Source organism: Ctenocephalides felis, unplaced genomic scaffold (genome assembly GCF_003426905.1).
Source record: "Ctenocephalides felis isolate EL2017-DRISC unplaced genomic scaffold, ASM342690v1 CF-g0.4_SCAFFOLD_01886, whole genome shotgun sequence".
Classification (NCBI taxonomy): Eukaryota; Metazoa; Arthropoda; class Insecta; order Siphonaptera; family Pulicidae; genus Ctenocephalides; species Ctenocephalides felis.
The window spans coordinates 180,001,236-180,026,469 of record NW_020538040.1 but is presented as its reverse complement, the minus strand read 5'-3'; the positions used below and the strand labels follow the sequence as shown (position 1 = coordinate 180,026,469).

The following is a 25,234-nucleotide window of genomic DNA, read 5'->3' as shown; positions in this document are numbered from 1 at the left end:
ATACAGTCGAGTTGACCAGAGGAATAGAGTCAAGATTTTCATAATTAATAGATAGGACAAAATGGTAAAAAAATGCATAAAAATTATTGATATAATCGAATTATAATTGCTTTATAAACAAATCGAATACAAATCCAAATTTATTTGATCCAAAAATTGGCTCCTAAGTATTAAAAACTGTAATCAAATAATAAATAATGAAATAAGTGAAATAAAATAATATAGGTTTATATTTTAAAAGCACTTGAATATTTTCCAATGTGCGTGACAATAAATGCAAATCAATCCAAATCTACTTAATAATTTTTTCCAATGAGAAAGGACAAACTAATTGTAGTATTTCGTCCTTTGCTTATTTGTTTTTCAACAAATTTACAGTCTACATCACAATCAGATAACTATATGTGTAATTACAGACTTTAACTAGCCATGATAAATTCAACAAAAAAACTAAATAAAAACATTTTTAATGCTGCACTCATTCAACTGGCATATTTTCACAGCCCGGAAAACTTGCTGTGGACGTTCTCGTGACCTTTCACGATAAGCCCCGTTGGAAATATTTTGTGTGAGGCTATAAATATTTTTCGTATGATCTATGAGTTGTTTCCCGAGTAGTTTTATAGGCCGGAAAATAAACGCAATCTTGTAATACGTCCCATTCAAGTCTTATATTCCGTGTCGCTGAGAATTGAAAGCCTTTTTCTAAATAATGATCTCGTTAAATATGATTGAGTAGAAAAACATAAATTTAGTTTTCAACTCCAAAAATCTGTTTGGAAATAAACTAATTTGATGAGGAATTAGAACTTGTTCCGCACGTAAATGAAGATCATTAGCATTTAAATGACTCTATTTGTTAAAAATAGTAAGGCTTTTGATTCTTATACTTAATGTTGTTTTTATTGAAATAAACCAAAAGGTTAAAAATAACTTCCGTGGTAATATTAAATTTATACTAATTGCATGATGTAATTATAATACAAGTTATAACAACTATTGATTATCATATAGGACATTAAATTTACTTGTGGATATTGGAGATTTGGTACTCTCGATGCATCTATTTTATTCTGATGTTGGCTTTTAATGTGTTGGTGGTCACGAAACTGTCAAAAAGCTATATATATGGAGTTTTGCTGGCTCCGATTTATCAAAAATTTTGATACTGTCAACGTCCAGAAACCACCTCCAAATTTCTAAAAAGTCTAAGCTCTCTGTTGAAAATAAGTTGCTGCTATCAATCAATCTTTAAACCAATCTGGACCTACGGAATTGAGCTCTGGGGATGTGCTTACAAATCAAATATAGCTATAATGCAGAGAACTCAGTCAAAAAATTCACGTACAATTTGCTAAAACAGCAATGTTTATGAACTAATTTGCGTCTAACAATTATGCATCTCCCAACCATCTTTAAACGTTTAGCAATACCCCATTGTCCATTTTATTCAGACTTGCCTTATTACCAAGTCATTAGCCTACGATAAATGTACGACGCGATGACATTACAATAGATCATTCATTTATCCAATTGCACATATGCATTGATCGTATGTTAATCATTCCATTGGCAGTAGTATATTTGTCATAGATTAAAAACAGTTTACCGCAGACGGCTTTGCTCGGACGTCTGCCATGGCTATGCCACCGTGCAGCAAACGGAATCTTCTGATAGATATAAACTCGATGCTGTTCCGGCATTTCTAAGATATGCAATGAAATTAAAATTACATCGAAAGATGTAATTGGAGCAATATATAACGCTGGAGATGCGGATGTTGCTGCTAAACACGACTGCGGACGCGAATGATGTAGCAGTCGTTTTCATTGTGAGGCGGAATCAGGGGAATGATGGGATTAGGAAATATTAGAACTTATAATTTAATAATGAGGGCTTGCCCGTGGGTAAGTGGTTAGAGCTGTGGGATATGAATCAGACAATATTGCAGATAAAAGATTATTGTCATTAAATATAGAGTAATACTTATAGAGTAATTATTGTTATTAAATTTGAAAAAAGGATTATTTAGTTTTATACATATTCTTCAATTAACTTCACTTCTGTATATGAGAATTTTATTTCAGGTTGAGAAGCATAGGAAAAGTCATAAATATTGATATTGGTTGTCTTGATAATTTTTTTTTTGTTAACAATAAATATCAATGTAAATAGATCGAGATGCTCTATTTTTATTAGCCTCGCTTAGTTAGAGCATTTAGCCACCTTCAACATTTTTTTATATTGCATATCATCTTTATACATTCTACACTATTCTGCATATATATTCTATACTATCCGTTTTATTTATATTGTATTCTATCTTAATATTCTTCTAACTGCTTTCTTCATTTTTTTTCCTAAATTTGATTTTCTTGAATTCTAATTTTGTTTTTTTTTTCTTACGTCAAATTTTTTAATGAATTTCATTTATAATAAATATTTAGATCAAAATCCTCGATTTACTTTAGAAATAATGCACATTAATGTGCTATTTTCAATTGTATTTTAAAGTATAACCAACATCGAAATAAAATTATTCTTTAAATTGAAAATAAAGCAATTAAATTTTGAAATCGCTTACATTTAAAATCATATAAACTGTTTTTGAAAGCAATTAGTGTGTACCTTTACCAATAAATTTATAATACCGATAAAGTAATACCGCATTTATTAATAATTTGAGTCCGTATATATTTTTAATGCGAGCGCAGTTAGGGCGGTTTATTCTCGTCTTCCGAACTCCGATTGCATTTAATCAACGATAAATAATACAAACACGATAATCGAACTTGTACTCAGAAACAATTTATTACGTGTTATAAATATATATCTTTATCGTCGCTGATGCAAGCAAAGAGTTAAAACAGCTCGGAGAACGTAGTTTTCCGTACTGCTCGGATCTTTCACTTGGCTGTCCAGAGATTATGGGAAAATAATCATTCAAACTAATAATAAATCAGATTACAATTCATCAGAAATAATTAGTCATAGGTTTCGAAAAAGTTTCGCAATTTCCTGACATTGCGCGAAATTTTCTAACGTCAAATATGCCGGACAAAAAACGAAACCGCAGATCTAAGCTTTTTTCATCTGTCACAGAATTGTCAGTCGTGGAATACTTCATTATCAAATCGAACAAATTGGAAAGTTAATCTAAAAGGCAAGCGAAAAAAAACAGTAACCAAAGGGGGAAGAGAGAAACTCCCAAGTGATCGACGTCGATCGCTCCATATCGCTTGTCATTATGCTCATATTTTTTTTTAGTTTATAAATATTTTTTTTGTGAAAGGTTAGATTCGTGTCATGGATTTTTTTCCGTTGTGTCACGGTTGGCGGGCCATTGGTTTTTTCTCATCGAGAATCTCCACTGATCGAAACTGTGCTCCTCAATATGTGAAGTAACAGATAGGGTAAAGCTGGGCATAAAGGGTAAAAAGATCGACCATCATTATCTCAGAAACAAGAGAAGCATGAATTTTTCAACTATACTATGTTAAAGTAGAAGGCAAAAGATGTATAACCAGCGATCACCTCAACTTTTACATCAGGAGATAAATGGCTATATATGAATACTCACTACAAAAGCATTTTTTTCTTTATTGTTGTTTTTTTGGTTTTGAGCTTTTTTATTTAGTTTATGATAACTGAATATAATTTTTAATTATACAATATTTATTTGTTTCATAAGGTGTATTTATATTTTTAAGTCAAATTTAACCGTTTCTTATATAGCTTCTATAGAAGCTTATATGTGAATGGGATAAAAAGGAGCAACTAAACTTTTACATTAGCAAAGGTGTAAACAATAAAAAATAGTAAATAAAACAGTAAATTAAGTTAAAAAAAACAATTTTACAACAATTAATAGTTATTCCAACTTTGCTGATTGACGACCAGATCATGGTTATATACAGTGTAATCTCTATAAAAAAATATGCCCATGAAACATTTATTTCGCATAAGTTAAATAGTTTAGCTAATATTTAATAAAACCCCTTTGAAATTAAAAAAGACGTATCAGTTTTACCAATGGTTGTCCCTTTTTAACCAGCCTATGAGGTAAAATAGGACAGATGACAAATTTTAGAAAAATGGTAAAAACATATTTCTACAATATACGTGTTATTTGTTTTGATTTAGTTGTATTTGATTTAGACAGTATAATTAGGGAGAGTCAAATTGGACCTTTGTGCCCCGCGATACCCTATATAATTTAAATATATAGAACTATACTTAAAAAAATCCAATATCCAATAAAATATTCAAGAGTTAAAGCATGTTATTAAATTAAGATATAAAATCTTAATCTTTCATTTTTTCAAAAATGATCAATTACCATTGAGAAACTGTGCTCCGCTATATTATGTGATACGAAAGCGCGCTTTATGTATTCTTTGTGCTGTATACAAGAGAAGACGGTAGGTCATTCTATACGGCGATCGGTCAATCAGATGTCAGGCAGAACTCCAAGCTAATATCACAACGGATGCCCACAGAATGAATTTAAAATTCCAATCGAAATCCTTTCAGAAACATCCAAAAAGAACGGATATGAAATGTTCTCTCACATCACATATTATTATTCCCTTTATTCTTTTGTTAGATAAACTAGAGTCGATAGGTAAATGGTAGATATAAAATACTTAAGTTATTTATAAGTGAGTTCGATCGTAGGTAAGTAGCCAGAACGACTGAACCTGAATCAGGAGTCCCGGGTTCGAGTACGGTTTGAGCAGCCTGTGGTCAAGCAGTAGTGACAATGGTTTTTACTTGGAAATATAGATAGCAATATGTTTCCTCGCCCGGCATTGTTGCATCAATAAATATTCGACCTATTACAAAATTGTAATAATAATTTATTCAACACAAAGATGGGACAAAAGATTAGGTTGCCACTAGGGAATGCAAGACCGATGGAAAATTTCAATACCGGTATTTCGGTAATTTTTCATTTTAAAACCGGAATACCGGTAAATTACCGGTATTTTTATTATCTTAAACAAACGTAAACAAAGTTGAAAGTTTCTAGTACAAATATAAAAAATGTATATACAACTACAACTATATTCAACTAAACAATAAAATAAAACATAAGTTTATTTTTTTAAATAATAAGTATATCCAATTTAATTAATTCATTTTTACTATCGGGTATATTGAGTACTTTTCACTAAAAACAAACTTATGAGTAAGAAAGACTGAAAACTCATAAAAGATCATATTACATTATTATAATAAACTGTATTGTCTGTATCCGATGTGTTGAATTAGCATAATCTCCAATATTTTAAAAAAATAATTTTTTTACACTAATTGAAGATCGGATACTTTGTCGAGATAAATAATAAGTTACTATAATTGTTGAGTATTGTTATTTAAAACAATGTGATGCTTCTATAGTATTTTCAAACGTTTTAAAAAAATAATATTTTATAATTGTAATAAGAAGTAAAGATATTTAGTGATTATCATAATTATTATGTATAAATTTAGAAAAAAATAAAGATTACGCAGGGCTAATCTGTATGATATAAAATATTTTGGCGTAAATATCACTTAAAAAAACATTACATTTCTCCAAAAGATGAAACAAACATCATTATCTATCAGTCCAATTCTATTTATTGTAACACGATATGAAGCCCTTTGGAAAGCAATAAATATTCAGTTTAATGACGAGTTCAGATAATATTTGACATTTGTTTATCTTATAGAATCACTTGAAGATATAGCTGTTTATGCGATTATGGAATTTAAAGATAAATTTGTTCCGAAAAATTTAAACTTAATTTAAACTATACCGAAAATATCGGTATTTTTGGGATAAATATCGGTAAAAATACCACCGAAAAATCGGGCGGTTTACCGGTAATTCGGTATACCGGTATACCGGTATTGCGTTCCCTAGTTGCCACCTGTAGAACCGACTATTATTAAGTCATATTAGCACAATAGCTTAGAGGACTGACTACAAGTTCTAGTTGATGTTCAGAAAAAAAGTTAGTAATTTTATTATGAATTACACATGTTTTTTTATTCCTATTAAGCATGAGCTGATGCGGTGTATTATAACAATGAAACCATTATAAATTTTGGTCAGCACAGCCCCCCCGGGCTCGTTCTGCGCTTATTCTAGGCTTCGTCTGCAGCTCTATTCTGTCAACCCGTTCCACGGTCCGTCGTAAAGTATCCCGTTGTTCGCTATGAGCTACGAGGTTATATCGTGGCATCAACTCCGCCTCTTCAATAAACCTTGCGCCCTTCGCGAATCGGTAAAAGATGCGGCGCAGCTCCGAGTCGTACGCGATGGTCGCTCTGCCGTCGTCGTGCATGCTTCGCCTCGGACCGTTGCCTTATCGTTTTGTTTTACACCGAGCACAAGGAGGAGAATTTTTCACCGTGAGCACATGTGCCGAGCCGGATAGTATAAATTTCCTTTACAGTTTTATTGGCTGTTCGAATGGTGTTTTATAACAGAAGCAGTCACATTTCTTGTTCGTGCTAACAGGATGATTCGTGTATAGTTCTACTTGTATGAGTCTTTTTTGCACGAGCATTGTATTGTGCATCGTTTGTTTGTTTTCGGTATTTGATTCTACTTCTGGCACTGTTTGAATTTATCTCCTCGCCCTTGGTGCGACATTTGAATACGTGAAATGACAAACGCGCGATCTGATTCGAAATAAAAGCAATTATTATTCATTGCGCAATTATGTAACGATAGCCATTGAAAATACATATGTGAATCTATTTACCCTGCCACGTAACTCACATTTAGTTTTCTATTACGAAACAGTTATGTAACATAAAGCTTATTATAAGTATATTACGTTGAACAAACAGAGATATGAAACTATTTGTTGTAATATGATGATTTGTAGATTTTTACGAACGATTATGGTACGGTCATTATTTTATTTGGACGATCATCGGTCATGTGGAGTGTCATAGTGAAAACTTTGAACTCAATAATTCCATATCAACGTGCGGGTCATGTAATTCCCATGATACGAAAATATTTCATAGGCATTATCTGAAGATAAGTTTGATTATGTAAATATATAGGTATGCACATATTGTTCACGACCGTGATTAAACAAATTTTAGGCCATGTAAATGAAAAATAGTTTTAGTAAATGAGGTAAATTATAGTGAGGTAGAAGATACGGAATGGAAATCAACATCCACAAGTCGAAATTGATGAGAATTACGAAACAAGATACTGCACGAGAGAGATCAGGACAAGGATCGCAAGCGCCAAGGCAGCATTCACAAGGAAGAGAACGCTACTGACGACCAAACTGAGTATCGACTTGCAAAAAAGTCTAATGAAGTGGTATGTCTGGAGCCTAGCTCTGTACAGATCAGAGACATGAAGTCTAAGAAATGCCGACAAGAACTACCTCGAGAGTTTTGAAATGTGGTGCTGGAGGCGAATGGAGAAGATAAAGTGGACAGACAAGATAACAAATGAAGTCCAGAGGAGATTGGGTGAAGAAAGGACTCTACTGAACACAATCCTGAAAAGGAAAGAAAACTGGATCGAACTTGTTCTGCAAAAAGAGTGCCTACTACACGACGTAGTCAAAGGTAAAATAAAAGGACTGAAAGAAACGGGAAGAAGAAGAATGCAGATGATTGACGACTTGCGCGAAAAGAGAAAATAAAACTGAAAGCCAAAACGCAGAATCAGGAAGCATAGAAGCAGAAGTTTGAGAGAAAAAAAGTGTGAAAAAAGCGAAGGAAATAGTGGTAATGGGGAATGATAGACGATAAAAGGTGAGGGAATTATTTGTGGTGGCTTTCACACCATGGACCTGCCTTTAAGCAGACTACCATTTATAATATATATATATATATATATATATATATATATATGCCCAAGTATAAATGTTAGTATTGATCGTTCTCGAAGAGATGTGTCATTAATCTTAAGTAATGAAATTGGATGTTCTGCCAGAGTTCTTGATTAATAAATAAAGTGATTCGATATTACACCACGTAGCCTCTACGTGTACGTGCGTGTGATATGGCAACGGTCTCCAATGTTACCTCTAACGAGTCCGTGATTTAGCTCATTTAAGCACGAACACACTCCTTGATGTTCGCGATGTTCTGCGTCCGCTATCGCGCCGGCAATATCGCTAGTACGAACCAAAACGAAACGAAAGCGTCAGTTAGTTAGTTACTTTGTTAGTGGCTCATTGCTTGTTGTTGTTCCTTCTTCGAATGATCGAACGGATGGCTATGATATTAATTAGTGGGCGGGCGATTCATGCCAAAAATAGCGCCTGCACGGACGCGACACGCCCCGCTAAAACGAGTACGCGACCGAACTAATCGATCGTTTTGACCGTGTGTTCAACCGTCTTAGCTCGTATGATAATGGATATAGAATTCACCTGCATCCTGTACAGATTTACTATTTACGATTGAAAATCATTGCGTTTTTGCATCCTTAAACAAGACCTCATATTAGCTTATATTATAATTTGAAGAAAAAAAACTAGTGGTGTATGGCATCGTGCCTTAAAGCAAATTGCTGGAACTTTCCGTACCGTAATAAAATATTCAACGAATATTAAATGTTTTCAGATATATTATTATAAGTGATATTTCAAGTATATAAGTAAGCTTTAGAATTTTAATTAAATTTAAAGTCCGAATTATTCTCAATATTCAAAAAAAATTCTCGAAATATTTTTTTTGTTTTCCCCAAAAACAATGGTTTTTGGGGAAATACAAGCAAAGGTTTTTAAAATCGTTCAAATCGGATGATTCGTTCTCTCAAAAACTACCATTTTTTGCACATTGTAGGTTCATTGACTGGACCTGCCTTTGCCAAAAGCGTCTCCCCATTAGTAGGAATCGAATATTTTTTGGATATTCGACACAAAATACTTACACACATCTAATTTTTCTAAGGTAATCCAAAATGTTCAGAAACCTCTGAAACGTGAAAATACGCAAAAAAAATTTGTTCTACGGGAAGTTAAAAACATGTGATTTTAATATTTATCATAGCATTTTAATAAATGAAAATCTATGTCGTAACACCTACATCAGAGATATGTTATACGAAACTTCAATTAGGATATTTAAATAGCAGTTAATATATATAAAATCTACATTTTAGAAAATAAAATTAAACCAAATTAATTTACTTAACATGATGCAAACTTTGAACTATTTATCGATTTTTTCATATTTAAATGAATTTAAATAAGGTGAATATAATTATAAATAAAATTATTTATCATAATGAATTCTTAAGGAAATTATGACTTGCAATTACTTTTATATAAAACTAGTTATATCACGTGTCCCTACTTCTTGCGCAGGATGAGATGGCGTGATGTAGAAATTAAATTGAAAGTAATAAATTGAAAAGTAATTACGTCGCATCTACTGCAAAATAGTGATATCGAGTGTTAACACAAAGATTAACTTCGACCAATTAAAAAGCTAAATGAGCCGCTGCCTCTGTTATGGGTCACTTAATTGAATCCACAGTTGATACACAAGATTTTTATGGTAATTGAATTGAGCTGAAACAAGATATGTCACAGTGTCACGTCTAGTTGAAGGATAGAAAGATGTTCCCCATTGTCTACTATATAAGGAACAGCGTAATGTAACAGATGGACTCCCAAACCAGTTTTTTCTTCTTGAACAAGACACGAAGAAGAAATAAAGCACGTTGAAATATGTTATCTACATTTTTATTTTTCCAAGAAAGTACTCCTGTAGTCAAGCTTTTTATATTTTGTTTTCCTCTTGATTCAGTCCTCATATAGCTCGTTTAAATTGAGTTTTTATGTAAAAATACAGGTAGGCTTGTCCGCCTCAACCTGTGGACGAAGTGAAGCACATTTGTTTACATTCTTGATGTGCCAATGTTATGGACGAACCTACTATTCAGATAACTTCATTTGAGATAAATGATTCAGAGTTCAAATAAGTGATGCATTATTCATTCAAAAAGTAAAAGGGACAAGCTAATTGATGCGATTCTATGGACTGATTTTTCTTGCAGTTAGCAGTTTGTTTATGAAACGCCAAGTCCTACCACTACGTCACACTCCTGTGTATCGTTCAATGATCATAATAAATCCGTTACCCGCCCCACTTAGAAAATCCAAAAATTTAATCCGTCTTTTATCAGCAATCACCGGGTCGCATAAACTTTCCCACCCCTTAGAGGGTTGCTAACGGACCACTCCTCGCATTCATCTCCCATTTTCTCATCACAATTGTCAGATTTAGTGTACCGCAAGATCGCGATAAAAACGAGATTCAATTCTGATTCGATAGTCGATTCACCCTCGCGCAAATTCTCGGATTACTCCCTACCACGGGAAAGCTAAATAGGCCTACGGCTTAGACGTAGTGCTACGAACACGGGAACGAAAATTACATTCGAATATAAATAATGGAGGTAAAATTGAATGACATTTTCAGGATCAAAAACTACCAGCTCTAGGATAGAAAGATGCTTCCCATCTACATATAAGACATAGCGTAATGTAACACATGGGCTCCCAAACCAGTTTTTCCAAATCTAAATGTGATAAAATTTACAATAAAAATAATTTAATTTAATATATATTTTAGAGCTTTAGTATATATACAAAAATACGAATTACTTAATATTAGAACTTCAAATCAAATCAAATTCACATGATTGTTGTACTACGTACTGTGGTAATAAAAAGCTCAACGTGCAAGACAAAATCATTAGAACTGATTGTGAGTGAAATGCGTTAGGAGATATCGTATTATTTTAAGGTTTTAAATTTTTACTGCAACTATTTTTATTCTAAAACTATTTAGTATTTTACCACTAATCAACCCTGATGAAATGCGCAAACTTTTGATAAAACTTGACAACATACTGGTACATTTTTTTTAAGCTGAGTCTTTGAAAGTCGACCAATTCTGAACATTTTAGATTCATAGTTTAACAAATTGTGGTAACTCTAGAAAACTTGAGACAATTGTGTCATTATTTTTGACTGTGGTCCTTGAAATGTTATCTACGGTTACAGTTCTAAAGTTGAAATGAACAAAAATAATTAAAGTTAAGCGCAAAAACCGAAAAATTCTTACAGATTGACTGAAGTTCTGGGTTTTACGTTAAAAGCCTTCATAACTTTTGAAACTCATAACCGACAAAAGCTCAAAGTTTGTACTTTAAAAGCCTTTATAATTTTACTACATTAGATATATTGTTTTTATAATTTTTTATGATTGTCACAATCAATACTAGCTAGCACCCTGTTTGGACTTGACGTTGAGTTCTGGAACACCCTGTAAAATTGGGATGAAGAAAAATGCAGATGATTGATAACTTACGCGAGAAATGAAAATACAGAGAACTGAAAGCCAAAGCACAAGACCAGAAACCACGGAAGCAGAAGTTTAGAAAGGAGTATTGGAATAAAAAGTGATTAATGGTAATAAAATGGTAATTGGAATAATAAACAAGGGAGAAATAAAATCATTGACTTGTTGTGCCCTCATACTATGGACCTGCCTTGGGTCAGACTACTATTTATTATTATATTATGCACATAACAAGACATATTTATGTATCTATTTCCATTGAAGCATGTATGATAGAAACGATCAGTTTATACTATCCATTACAGTGATCGATGTTGTTCCACGAAAGTCTCCAAGGATCTCACATCACTAGGCGCGCGAGAATGTAGGAGATTGACAAGGAATGATTACATGTAAACGGCAAGTACCCGGTTATTTGGCCCTTAAATATTGATAAACCGAGCCCCGGCAGTGACGCGACGCAAAATCGAATTAAGCGGCGGAAAGCCTCCCCATATATAAATAAGCTGAACTACCACACACCAGCGCGTTTGGATTAACTTGGAAAACTGGGGAAGAAAGCGTATGGGATCATCAGGCACGGGTAATTAATCGGGGAATAATTATAGTAGGTAGTAGATACTTGTATCTATTAATATCTTAATGAAGAAATTTATACTTTGTATTTGACTGGAAATTAAATAATTAAATAATTTAGGAAACTATTAAAGTGATGATCAATTAAGTTTCTTGGTGACTTGGTGGAGTGGCTCAAAATAGTTGACTACTTCCAAATAAATAAACTTTGTTATTATTATCATTCTTCTGATCAAACTAATTAGTTCACGAGTTTATGGCTCGTAGTCCGCGTATTATAACATATTCACGATTCTACAAGACGCCGCGGCGCCAAGTGTTCTAATCAATTAGAATCGACCTTCTACGGACTGTTACGTCAACATTAACGTAGGTCAACGTTATAAGTTATTGATACCGACTTCTATGACAAAAATCAACGTCAAACTGTTGCTACTGATATTACATTTTAGTGTACTTATGCTATGGAACACATTTCAATAAACAAACTTATGATATGATCCGATGAACTTAAGGAACACGCGATCAGATCTCAGGATTCGATAAGCCAAATCAGCGCATCATAAAACAAATAAAAGAAAAAGACGGCCGAAGAAGTAAACGACAAAAAATTTTGGATTGACTTTTTACAACTCCATAAGCGGTTATAACACGTTGTTCATCGCTGATATATTTTTTGTAGTCTTCGCGAATCCGGAATGTGAATTTCTAAATCGCGGTGCTCTTTTAATGTTAATAAATATGATTAATCATGCATCTAATTTTTTGTAGGATTTCAATGACTAGACATTCATCAACAATGTCGTCGTCGTCTCTGCAGTAGTTGTACCAATTTTTAATAATTCAGCTACGATCTTCAACCGCGACTGTTCTCGGTAAGGACTAACATGATCAAGAATAACCAGTTTAGCTCTCAAGTCGCAAAGACGAAAGCATTTTCTTCAGTACCAACTCGTGTAAAGATGTACGTTCATGCCTGTACCCGGAGCGGTTTCTGATTTCTCGGTAATGCTCGTTAGTTCTGCTTTTGGAGACATTTAAATTCTAAACGGATGCTGACCCTTGGATGTCAACCGGAGCGTTTTTCTTCGCCGGACCGAGATGCGACACTCGATAACGTGGGACCGCTTATTATTATTCAAGCAATTAGCGTGATTTTTGTAAAATACCAGAATTGTTAGTGGACATACACTCATTGCAGATTTTGAGTGGTCACATCAGTTGAGACATCAATAGCAAAGAAGCGCCAAGAAGCACATTATACCAAAATTGTTAGTGGACACAGACTTATTGCTGATTTTGAATTGACTACTGTTAAGACACTAATAGTTATGGAAACGCCAAGAACGTTGAAATATCTATATACTATATATTTCAGTGAAGTATAACTCAATTTCAAAAGTTGCAAGTTCAAATAATTATATAGTTTATATATGCATCCGTAAACACGAAAGCTCATATTTAAAATGTCAAGCATGACTCAATTTTCTAGAGACATATATATTTCCACGTCATATGTTGAATGGATGGAATATTTTAAATATAGTATCACAATGCTAATTTCATTAGAATATTCATTAATATAATAATGAAATTTCTTTAGATACATTAGGTTTTACATAATATTACCGCTCGTTTCGGTAGAGTGAGTACTATATGCGGAGAGTTGTATTTTGTTGTATCTTCGTTTTTTTAATGATTATTCAAATCAGTTAAATGTAACAGTTCGGTATTTAAAATATATGTATAGTTTTATATTAAAAATGTGACGATTGCCTTCCAGTTGAATGAATACAATATAAAAATCAAGGTAAAAACTAAAACCCACAAAGTGATTTATTATAAAATAAATTTTTATAAAAATAAATGATATAAACTCACCAGTCTTCGTTTGGGTTTGATTAGTGGCCTATTCTGTCCATTCATCTTATAGTAAAGTCCGCAGGCATTGCAGAGGTAATGTCCTGTGCCATCTCGTCGCCAAAGAGGCGTTGAGGTTGCTCCACAATTCACGCACTCACGACCCTCTGTAAAATATTAAAAATAACTCCCATTGGTCCAATAATCACCTACTAAATTTTAAATAATATTCTAAGTCACATTTATGGGCCGACTATACTATAGACCAATGTCATGGCAAGACTATGTTGCGTAGCAGTTTTCATACAAAATGGTACTAAATACTGTCAAAAAGCTAAGTATTTGGACAACTTCACTCATATGTTATTAAACCGTATCACAAAAATCCAGTTATAATAACATTGTTTTTTGATATTTGTGCGTTTTCTAGGTTCTGTTTTCTATCTAAAACGCCTGACTGCACAGCAACCACATGACTTTTGACAAAATTTAGTACGATTTTGTGTAAAAACTGCTACATAACATTGGTCTATTTTACCTCAAAATCAACTCCTTAGTTTCAATCAATTAATCTTAAATTTTTCTTTAAGAAACTTTAAATGAAATTTGATAAATTAATCATCAATCTGTTTCATGACAAATATATATGAGTATTCAAATTTGAATTATTAAAAAGAAGTATAAAATTGATTGATATTATTTTAATCTTAACTTTAATATAATAGTATTTTCAAGCACCATGCAATATCAAATTAATCTACGACATTTTTAATAACCAAGCAAAGTAATAACTACATGCACTAATCATAAACGCACTGAATACAGTACATTCAGAGATCTGTTATTGAAAATAGAATAGCATTCAGCCAGCGCTACTACGTTTTAAATTTAATTGGACTCTTCCAAAATCCCACAAATTACAGAGATAATTAAATCAGTTTTCGATGCAGCAAATGCATTTTTTTCGATTTGAATCGTATTCAAAAAATGTCCTCTCGCTGCGTCCCATCGGTTAGCGATTCCACGAATTGCTCCCATACAAGAATTCTTCTTGCTGAAGAATTAATTCATCCGACTCGCTCGCACGCACTCCGCACTCCGACATCTCTTATGAAAATCATCTTACATCAAAATAATTCTAAAACATTAATTACCTAATTAATAACAGTCGTAAACATATCAAAGTTATTACAGCGTCATGCGGGTATCGCGTTGAACCGTAATGGAAAAAATTGGAAAACAAATAATAATAAACAAACACAAAAAGCATGCATTTAAACATTTTTTTCTTGTATATTATGCATGAATCTAAATAAATATCGGACGCAAAGCGATGTTAATAAGTCGAGTTTTAATCGCCACCATGGTCTGGTCGAGTGTAGACCCAGTAGCCGAGGCGATGCATCGTTCCCTGTCATTAAATCGTGGACTTAATGTGTGGATGGTGAATGTTATTAATTATATGTACATTTCTACTGATTTCTCAGCGTTTCATTTATTAAGTGGCTCCAATATGATCTAGCAACTTGCTCTGGGTAGTTAACTTAATTATAATAATTCTCAACTCTAAGTAGCCAACTATGTAACCATAGTTATTAGAGCTATTTCAGACCAGAAAAAAAGAAATCTTGGTAAACGAAAAAAAATGAACCTATGTCGAGGTTAATAAAGTCTTTTTTTTTTTAAAAAAAAATGCGTAAAAATTGACATGGATAGCATACAGTTATTGAGGGTGGACACTAAGTAACTTAGCAATTTATTTAAAAAAAAATGAATTTCATTAAAATGTATTTTTCCCAAAGGTATGTAAAATTGAGATGGTTAACTTACGATTAGGGAGTGTGGATCGTTTTATTGTATTTGAAAAAACATGTTACTAAATTATTTTTAAAATTTTCGAGATTTTCTGATGTCGAAAAATTGATTTTCCTTCAACAAGGTACCACCAAGTACCCAAAGTTCTATTTGAACTCATTGTTTTAATTTTGAAAGACAGTTATAAATGTATGCAAAATAAAAAAAAACAGTGATTCATTTTATTGCAAAGTTAAAAAAATATCTTCCGGATCTCTTAGTTCAACAAGATATCACCAAGTGACCAAATTCTGATTAAACTCTGTTTGATTTGTTGATTGATTTGTTTTCATAAACGTGTGCAAAAATTGAAGTATTATGTATTAAGTTTAAAATATTAATGCAAAATAGAATTTCACTTCGTGAAAAAATTAGATAAAATATCATTTATCGTGATAGATTTCGAGAACTAGCATAGATCTCTTCCTCCGGCCATACCACCAAAAATTCTGATTGAATTCTGTTAGAATTAAACTGTTTTTATAAACGTGTGCAAAAATTGAAGTATTCTGTATTAAGTTTGAAATATTTATGCAAAAAACAGTGATTCACTTTGCAACAAAATTGCAAAAATTATCTTTAATCGTTACTGATTTCAAAAACTAGCACAGATTTCTTCCTCCGACAAGATATTTACCAAGTATCACAAATTCTGATTGAATTCTGTTTGAATTGAACTGTTTTCACAAACGTGTGCAGGAGTTGAATATACTGTATTCAGTTTTAAATATTTATGAAAAAATAGTAAAAAACTCTATAACAAAATTGCAAAAAATATCTTTAAACGTTACAAATTTCGGAAACTAGCACATGCCTTTTCCTCCGACAAGATACCACCAAAAATTCAGATTGAACTCTGTTTGAATTGAACTGTTTTCACAAACGTGTGCAAAAATTGAAGTATTCTATATTTAGCTTGAAATATTCATGCAAAAAACAGTGATTCACTTTCTAACAAAATTGCAAAAAATATCTTTAATCGTTACTGATTTTGGAAACTAGCACAGATCTTTTCCTCCGGTAAGATATCACCAAAAATTCTGATTGAACTCTGTTAGAATTAAACTGTTTTTATAAACGTGTGCAAAAATTGAAGTATTTTGTATTTAATTTGAAATATTCATGCACAAAACAGTGATTCACTTTGTAACAAAATTGCAAAAAGTATCTTTAATAGTTACTGATTTCGAGAACTAGCACAGATCTTCTCCTTCATCAAGATACTACCAAGTACCAAAAATTCTGATTGAAACCAGTTTGAATTGAAGTGTGCAAAAATTAAAATATTTACCACTAAATTCAAAATATCCTTGAAAACAGTGATTGCAAAAAAGTATCTTTTACCATAGATCTCTTCCTCCACCAAGATACCACCAAAGATCAAAAATCCAGATTGAACCCATGCGAAGGTTTTATTGTTGTCCATTTGTCAATCGTGTTTTTGTGTGTTTTTGTTCGTTGGCAGTTTTTAGAAACATTCGTATAGAGTTACACGAGCATCGCTCCAGGTTCTGTATTGGAGAGAAAGAGACCTTGTGAGAAAAAGATCGGACGCGTCACCTGTTCGCCGGTACGGTAGCCCAACGTCCGCTGACAATTCCAATAAATCTACTGTTTTAATGCAACTGTTTAAATAATACGCATGATTATATTTTTCTTAGCTTTGAGACGAAGCTACGTCGGCAGGCATATGAGCGCGTTGACGTACGACCAAGGACCGGCATTATGTACGGCCGATTGCATGATAAAGAAATCAGAAATAATTATGTTTTGCGTTTTCGTGCTAATATGTTTTCACTGAAAGGGATTGAAGTCAATGTAGAAAATTTGCATTTTGAGACATTGGGTACTAATCCAGATAACTGATAATTTTCTAGCATGAGCTGGTGTGCTATTTGCCATCTTGTTGCAAACTACAAAAAGGTTAACAAAAACTTTCAATTTAAATTTGTATTTAAAATTGCAACCTGTGGAAGTAACAAAGGTTACTTTCATAAACAATCACAATCAATTACAGCCCTTTCATCAATTAGCATAGTCCATAATATTTACTAAATGCCCATACGGACAGTAGTAAATCTTTTATGTATAATAAAAAAAAATTGAAAATTAAGGATATTTCAAGTCTATATAGAATATTATGCAAAAGTCTATATAAATCTATTAGTCCCATTTATTAATATATTGGAACAACATTGATAAAAAACAATGCCAGGTATAAGAATAGATAACTGGATTTGTCTATTTGCTTGTATTATATGTAGTACAAATGGCTAAATTGAGTTAATTGTGCTTAATATATTTTACAGAAAAACGTTTTGTGTTAGTCGTTATTATGATTATGAGTACTGATTGTCCTTATATTTGAAAAAAAAATCGAAGTTTTAACTTTTACCCAAAATAAATTTTTTATTAATGATTTGATGTATAATAAGTAGTACAACTTGGTAAATGAGTTGACTACTGCAAGTATATTAGTGAGTACATTTTTGTCTTAATAGTGCAAATTAGAGTCTTTTTTTAAAAAAATCCACGTCTCAACTTATGAACTTTCATGCTAAACCAAATTTTTGCTAACATATTCTCTTTATCAATGTATTTTAAATTTTCACAATAAGATTGGAGATTATTATAAGTAGAGTGGAGAGCATTATAAGTAGTATAACTGGCTAATATGAGTTAATTTTTGTAAAGATATTTTGCTTAAAAAAAGTCTTGTTTGACAGTGAATTTTGTAATTAGCTTCTTTCTTTATAAAAAAACACAGTTTCATTTTATGAACTTTTATGCTGACCAAATATTTGAATATTTGCAAACCCATATCCCTATTTATCGACATATTTTTAATTTTCTCAATACAATTTGGTAAATAATAAATAGTAAAACTTGCTAATATGAGTTAATTACTGTAAACATATCTTGCTGAAGTAGTTTTGTTCTAATAGTCGGTATAATCTTGTAATTATAGTCTTATTTTGTAAAAAAAAAATTGTATCGACTTATGAATTTTTACCCAAAACAAAATTTTTGGTAATACATTTTACTCATTAACCTATTTTAAATTTTTGAAAAAAGTGTATCTTTTGATGAAGTTTTCGATTTTATGGTTTACTGGTAAAATTAGTATGACGTGATCTTTAAAAAACCTATCTTTAAAAACGCATATTAAATTTTAAAAAAGTATTATTTATCTACAGGTTGTAATAGCTAAAAACGTGGGCTAGCACAAACTAATCGCGAGTTAGATTCCAACTACGGTCAGCTCGATATCAAGCGGTATGATATCAAATTTCCACTTGAGGTTATAGATATCAAATATAATCTCAAGTGAAAATCGCCTTTTGCAGGCATTGCTGCAACACTATTAGATATACATATCTAGTATATATATAGTTCACACATAAAAAAGAAGAGTGGTCGACCGGTGGGTTGCTCTCTTGAGAAAAATACTGCGTTAAGATGAACGATAGTAAACCTTAGCTTATAAAACATGTAGTTGTGATTGCTGTTCGAAAAAATGGTGAAAAAAACATATACACATATATATAAAAAATTGCAAATTTTAATATTTTTTATACAATTGTTATAAATATGTAGGTAAATAACTCCTATTATAAAAATTTTAATTTTTTATCCAGAATGTACTCAAAGAATACGATTTGATGTGATTACCAAACGAACTCTTACCAAAAAAATAATCGATCAATTCCTATAGCAATGCAATGCTGGTCGTCGCTTATAACGCGCGTATGACCGGGCACCTTTTTTTCACCTCGCAGCGAAAAAAGCGAAGTCATTCACGTCTACACTACATACGGTATAATTACCAATTTCATTTAGAGTGTACGGTACACATGTTGAATAATAAATACATACTCACTAAACTGACAAGAAGAAAACTTTGTAATGGTCACAATTTCTTTCACTACCTAACCTAACTAGACACAACCTAAATGCTAGATAATTCTACTACAATTTTTGGTTTCTGAACACTGCATTCCACGAAATAGTAAATCATGCAAAAATAATTTAATAAGAACACCTCACCTGACTTATGTATAGGTACAATACAATCTATTTCTACTACTACTCATTGTTTTTCATGCAAAAGTGCGTAATTTGTTATTGAAGGAAAGGGTTAGGATTATTGGTTTATTATCTATAAGGAATTGTTTGAGAATATCAGTCACCCCAAAACATTTTGTACATTAAATGTTTGTTTTATATGAGACGTTTGAACAGTTCATTTAGTTTAATTTGATTGACAAAGCATGAAGAACATGATCTCAGGAGCGTTGAGCATATAAAACGATTTCACGCGTAATGGGCGAAAACATCCCTGTCATATTTTTTTATGAAGCAGCATAATCTCTAAACAAAGTGTATTCGAAAAATAAGAATTCAAAAATAACCCAAATTTCACGTGTCAATTAAGGTGAAAAATATCAGAAAGATTGGTGTTTAAGACATAGTATGGTCTTAAAGACCATCGCAAAAATGATACAATCAATACACGAAATTATGATTGATATCATAATAGCCATAACAAGCTGTTTCCAAATGTATTCTGAAAATGTATTGTACCGAAATAAAGCATCACAGTAATTTTAGTATCATTACGATATTGGAACAGACGTGTCGTTCTGCCTTCGGATGATTATCCTATTTATACATACAACAGATCAAGATTAAGGTAATCTGATACAATGAGCCGCGGGTACGATCGATATCATCTGATTGTAATGAAAATAATACTACCGTCAAATTTGACCGCACGACACAAATGCCTAACTATAGACTTCTTTGCTTATGAATGAATTCATTACACATAAACATGTCTACGATAATCAATGTTTAACGGAATCCTAGCGTAATGGAGATTCTTTTTATGAAAATATTATAACGGTCTGCCGAATATATTAGTAGCACAGCTAAATATTTTGTCTAACGACTCTTTTGTTTATGGCGAAACTGGATAATCAAATTATGAACATTTGATATGCAGATATGGTCATCAATTATGATGTATATGCGCAATAAATATTGACAGTCTAAAACAAGTTATGAAAAAATCTTAACTAGCTCATAGGTTATTATACTATAGCTGAACAACTGTTAACTAGGTGTAAGTGGCATCATGCCTTGAGGCATGTTGAATGAACTTCCTGACATGTGTAAAAAATCGACTTAATCAATAAGAAACTGTCTACGGCGATCTAAAAATGTTGACTACAAAGAATTGTCATTAAAATACCGCTAAAGATCAGAGATCAGAGAAAAATAAATTTTCAAAGGACATCCCCAACAAAAGTCAAGATGTCGAAAATGGCCTCTAGATAATATATATGTAATTACAATCATTAAAGATATATTTCAAGTAACATATTGTAAAATTGATCAGTAGATCCTATCTTATTTCAACATTCACTTAGTTCTCACTTTAACTTATAGAAATATTGTACTTTCTGATTGCTTACAAAATATTATTACTTACAAGTTACTTAAAATTGCTTACAAAATATATTAATTCCTGAATCATATATATTTTGTGAAGTATTATAATGTGAGAAATTATTGTAGATGATTCAATTTTGCATAAATTTTCCAAACATGTTAGCTATTTTCGACAAATGGTTTAAACATTACACAAAGTATATTAAAAAACCGCGGGCGATTAATCCAATCTTCAAATAATTTTCAAAATTGAATCATTTATCGTAGGCCTCTAATATTTCAGTATGTTTATCAAGACCAAGATTTCTATGGCCATACAATTTTTCATCAAAATCGCAAAAAATTAAATAATCAATTATGAATAAACGACCCGACATATCTTTGCCAAAACCTAATCAGCACGATGATATAAATGATATTTTTCGAATAGAATCTGAATTTTCAAAATTGGTTCACAATTTTTTGCGAAAACGCGGAAAGAAAAATTGTACTAAAGAAAGGGCTCCTCCAAAAAAAATAGCCAGGTGAGTGCTTATCGAGTTTCATAGAATGGTTTTTAAGTTTTATTTTTTAAATCAAAGGGTCAAAAATCGCTTGTTTCTTCCAAATTTGGTCTCAAACAATTCATATGACTTAGAACGTCAAAAAAAACAAAGTTAAAAAAATGAATTTAATGGCAAAAACAAACTTCTCCTTTAGGAAGCTACTAAGTAACCGGCAGATAAGCAATAATTCAACAATATTTTTTATGCTTTTGTAAAACATGACGGAGTCTTCATATTCAATTACATTTTACAAAATCAACAAACGCTTATGAATTATTCTCGATGAATAATCATAATACGTAGGAGCCTGTATAATTATTAGTATGTGCGGCGTTTAAACTAACTTACTATCGGTGGTAACAAATTCGCAGATTTACGCTCAGGTTAATGAGATAACTATCCATTGAGATCTTTCTACACGATAACTGAAGTATAAGTGATATAGATTGTTGATAGTGTCGTTGGATACAATAACTCGTCGATGTAAGAATTATCCGAGAAGCAAATTGGTAATAGAAATAGGCCAGAATTATTTACATGCAATAAAAAATCACAAGGAGAATCTTAGGTTTACTCTTCTGGGATTTTGATGAAACTTCGCATCGTGATAGAGTTGATAGTCAAACTGAACACTTTAAAATATTATTGACTTACGAGAAGTGGGTTAATTATAAAAATTAATTAAAGTTTTGAAAAATAGACTACGCGCAATACGTACGCCTACAGTTGATGAAAACTACAGATACATTCAAAATGCCTAACCAAAATTGTACCTGTATATATTATACAAATTAATTAATTAATTGAATTAATCTCAGATGAGAGATGTGCCATACAGTGTGTGCTGTGTAAATTCAAAACCACTATGAAAAGAATGAAACAATCAGTTTCTCAATAAAAGGTACATTGTCCAATGTCACATACTGTGCGTTAATTGTCTCTTTACCCTTTACTGGCGCTTAAGAGAATCGACTTTCGTTCCGAGCTCAGGTAGCGCCGGTTTATAGCGAACCCCGCTGTGAATCCTCACAGGAAAGAAACCAAAAACAACAAAAAGTCTTTTGCTCAAGAGTGAGGTATACCAAAATTATGATACCAAAAGCTTCCAACATTACGAGGCATTCGTCAAAAGTAAGTACACACGACGGGTGACCGTTTATATTGGGAGGTTGACATACGAAAATGAACATTTCGCCCATTGTCTACATCTACAACATCCCCTTCAAAACGCGGAAATTTATTGGCAAAACCTGACGAAAGATAAAAAACGATCCTCTAGTCTCGACACTATGTCACCGATATTTTATATCTGTGGGACTCACTCCGAGAAGAAGGACGATTTCGAATAATTTATGTCCGGACAGAAAGTTGAACTGTTAGACGTCTCCAATTTTTTCTACAAGAACTCTTGTTTACCTGCATATCGATGCACCTATATGTTTACATATTTTGTACACAAAAACAAACGCATATTATACATAGAAGTAAATACTTGTATATTGTATATATATATATATATATATATATATATATATATATAAAATACAGATTTTGCGGTACTTCAGGGTGCTGTATTATCTTTGCAGATTTTTTAAAATTTATGTTGATTTTTATATCAGTTAAACATTTTTTGACAGTTTCTTTGAAATACCGAAAACGTACCACCGTGCCCATTTGCGTCTTGCACGCAAGGACGACAAAAATGTGTACGGATCTTTCGTTGATATTTTTTGTTTTTGTTAGCGGATCGGGATGACAACTTTGAAGACATAAAAATGTGTCTGAATTATTACCGACCGATGAAAACCAAATAAATTACAGCTTGTGTTTTGTATTTCACTAAATGCGAAGACCTGAGACCACATATATTTATCTTGAAAAATATTGGGCGTCATACCTTATTCCGTTCGGTATTTGCGATGCGGTCGACCCGCTAGAGAAACTTTCCTTTTGTTTTTTGTCTATCACGGATATTCATATGTAAATTTGTGAATTATTTCTCATGGTTTGGATACAATTAGAGAATAATTTATGTGTACTGTGTAATGTAACATTTTTATGAACTACGAACATGTGGTCTGTAAAATAATCCCAAACGGAAAACGAAACAAAAGAACTGGTGCAAATCGAGTAGTGAACCTCATATCCTGATAACTAATGAAAATCTGCGCGACGAGCGTTGTTTTATTAAATTATGAAATATTACGTGACGGCAACCTTAACGTGTAATTGTTGGGCGGTCCTTTGCACATATATATTATGTGCACACAGATGCATACAATGCACAAACCGTCGGGATATTATGCAACCGCGAGAAGAACGCAATTTCTTTGTTGACGATGACGGATCACGATGGGACTTACGCGCCATACTACGATTGTCGTTGTCATAGATTTTAATGACAACTAGAACTCTTCGACCGTCACACACAGCGCTCTAGATATGAAAATTTCAGATAAAACTTGTGACTTGAAAAGCTTCAACGTGTGAAAAGTCCATAAACGTTACAACAATATTTGCTGGTCTACATAAAATATTATTAAACCCAACTATTAAGTGCATTTTAAAAAAATCTTTACTAACGGTAAATTTTAAATATAAAATTTTAAAAATAATTTTTAGCAAAGGTTATCTTTTTAAGTAATAAGAATCGACGCCGTCGTTAGTGGGAGTCGTATGTGGACTGAAGGTTGTGATCAGCGAGGCGTGACTAGTTTCTGCGGCAGAATAAGAGACAATGAGAATGCCCTCCTCATGCATAATGCATCCTCGGAGTCGCGCTTCCTCAGGGTAACCGGCAACACAAGACATTCTGGTACTGTTGAACACTTTTCGAAGCAAGCTAGGGATGGACGCGATTACCTGCACTTTAACGGTCAGTTGATTAAAAGAGAGTGATTGATATAGAAAGATGATAGAAAATCTATGTAATAATCTTTTTAAAATAGTGTGGATTACAAAAAACTATTTTAAGTATGAAATTTTTAGAAAACATGATCGTAAATTTTCATGCTAATTGTAAACAAAAATCACAAATCTTGTAGAGAAAATTTTTGAGTGAGAGTAACCTTGTAATCAAAATGACCTTTTTTGCAACGTGTGTCTCTTTATTATGTAGTGATTGGCCATCCTTAGTACGCATTGCCAACCGTGCGTAGCGCAAACGAGTATGTGTTGGCATGTCGTTACTGGTACTCGTAGTACAGACAGCCAACTGGTGGATTAGAAGGTATGCAGAGGAGATGATCAGTGCCAAACGAGTGCCGGCGACATTAAAGAAGGGCATGGTGATTGCGATTGTGTGGTGGTGCCATAATGTGCTCGGGTGTAGGTCGGTGTGTGCGTATTTACGAGACAACATGGAAACACGGCACGAAGTGTCATCAACTTCGTCAGAAAGCACGACGACACATTGTTCGAAACTTCAAATCATAAGTTTACAAAAAAGAAAAATAAAAGAAAGGTTAAGGGTAAAATAATTCGAAATTGACCGCTTAGAAAATATTTTTAAAGGGTTAAAAATAAAAATAATAATTCGGAAATTTAAAACTTAGAGGTGTAAAACAATAAAAACAGATAGGAAAAATTGTCTGAGC

The 25,234-nt window shown here is 32.4% G+C and overlaps 1 protein-coding gene across 1 annotated transcript in view; it reads right to left on the bottom strand.

Annotated features, from left to right (window-relative positions):
* Window positions 1–25,234, bottom strand: part of LOC113377593 (GATA-binding factor 2-like) — a 315,883-nt gene that overhangs the window by 73,989 nt on the left and 216,660 nt on the right. Inside the window, exons 5-6 of the mRNA XM_026617961.1 lie at window positions 13,803–13,952; window positions 9,059–9,060 (exon numbers count right to left, since the gene is read on the bottom strand). Coding sequence (XP_026473746.1) covers window positions 9,059–9,060; window positions 13,803–13,952 — 152 coding nt within the window. The remainder of the gene's footprint in view (window positions 1–9,058; window positions 9,061–13,802; window positions 13,953–25,234) is intronic.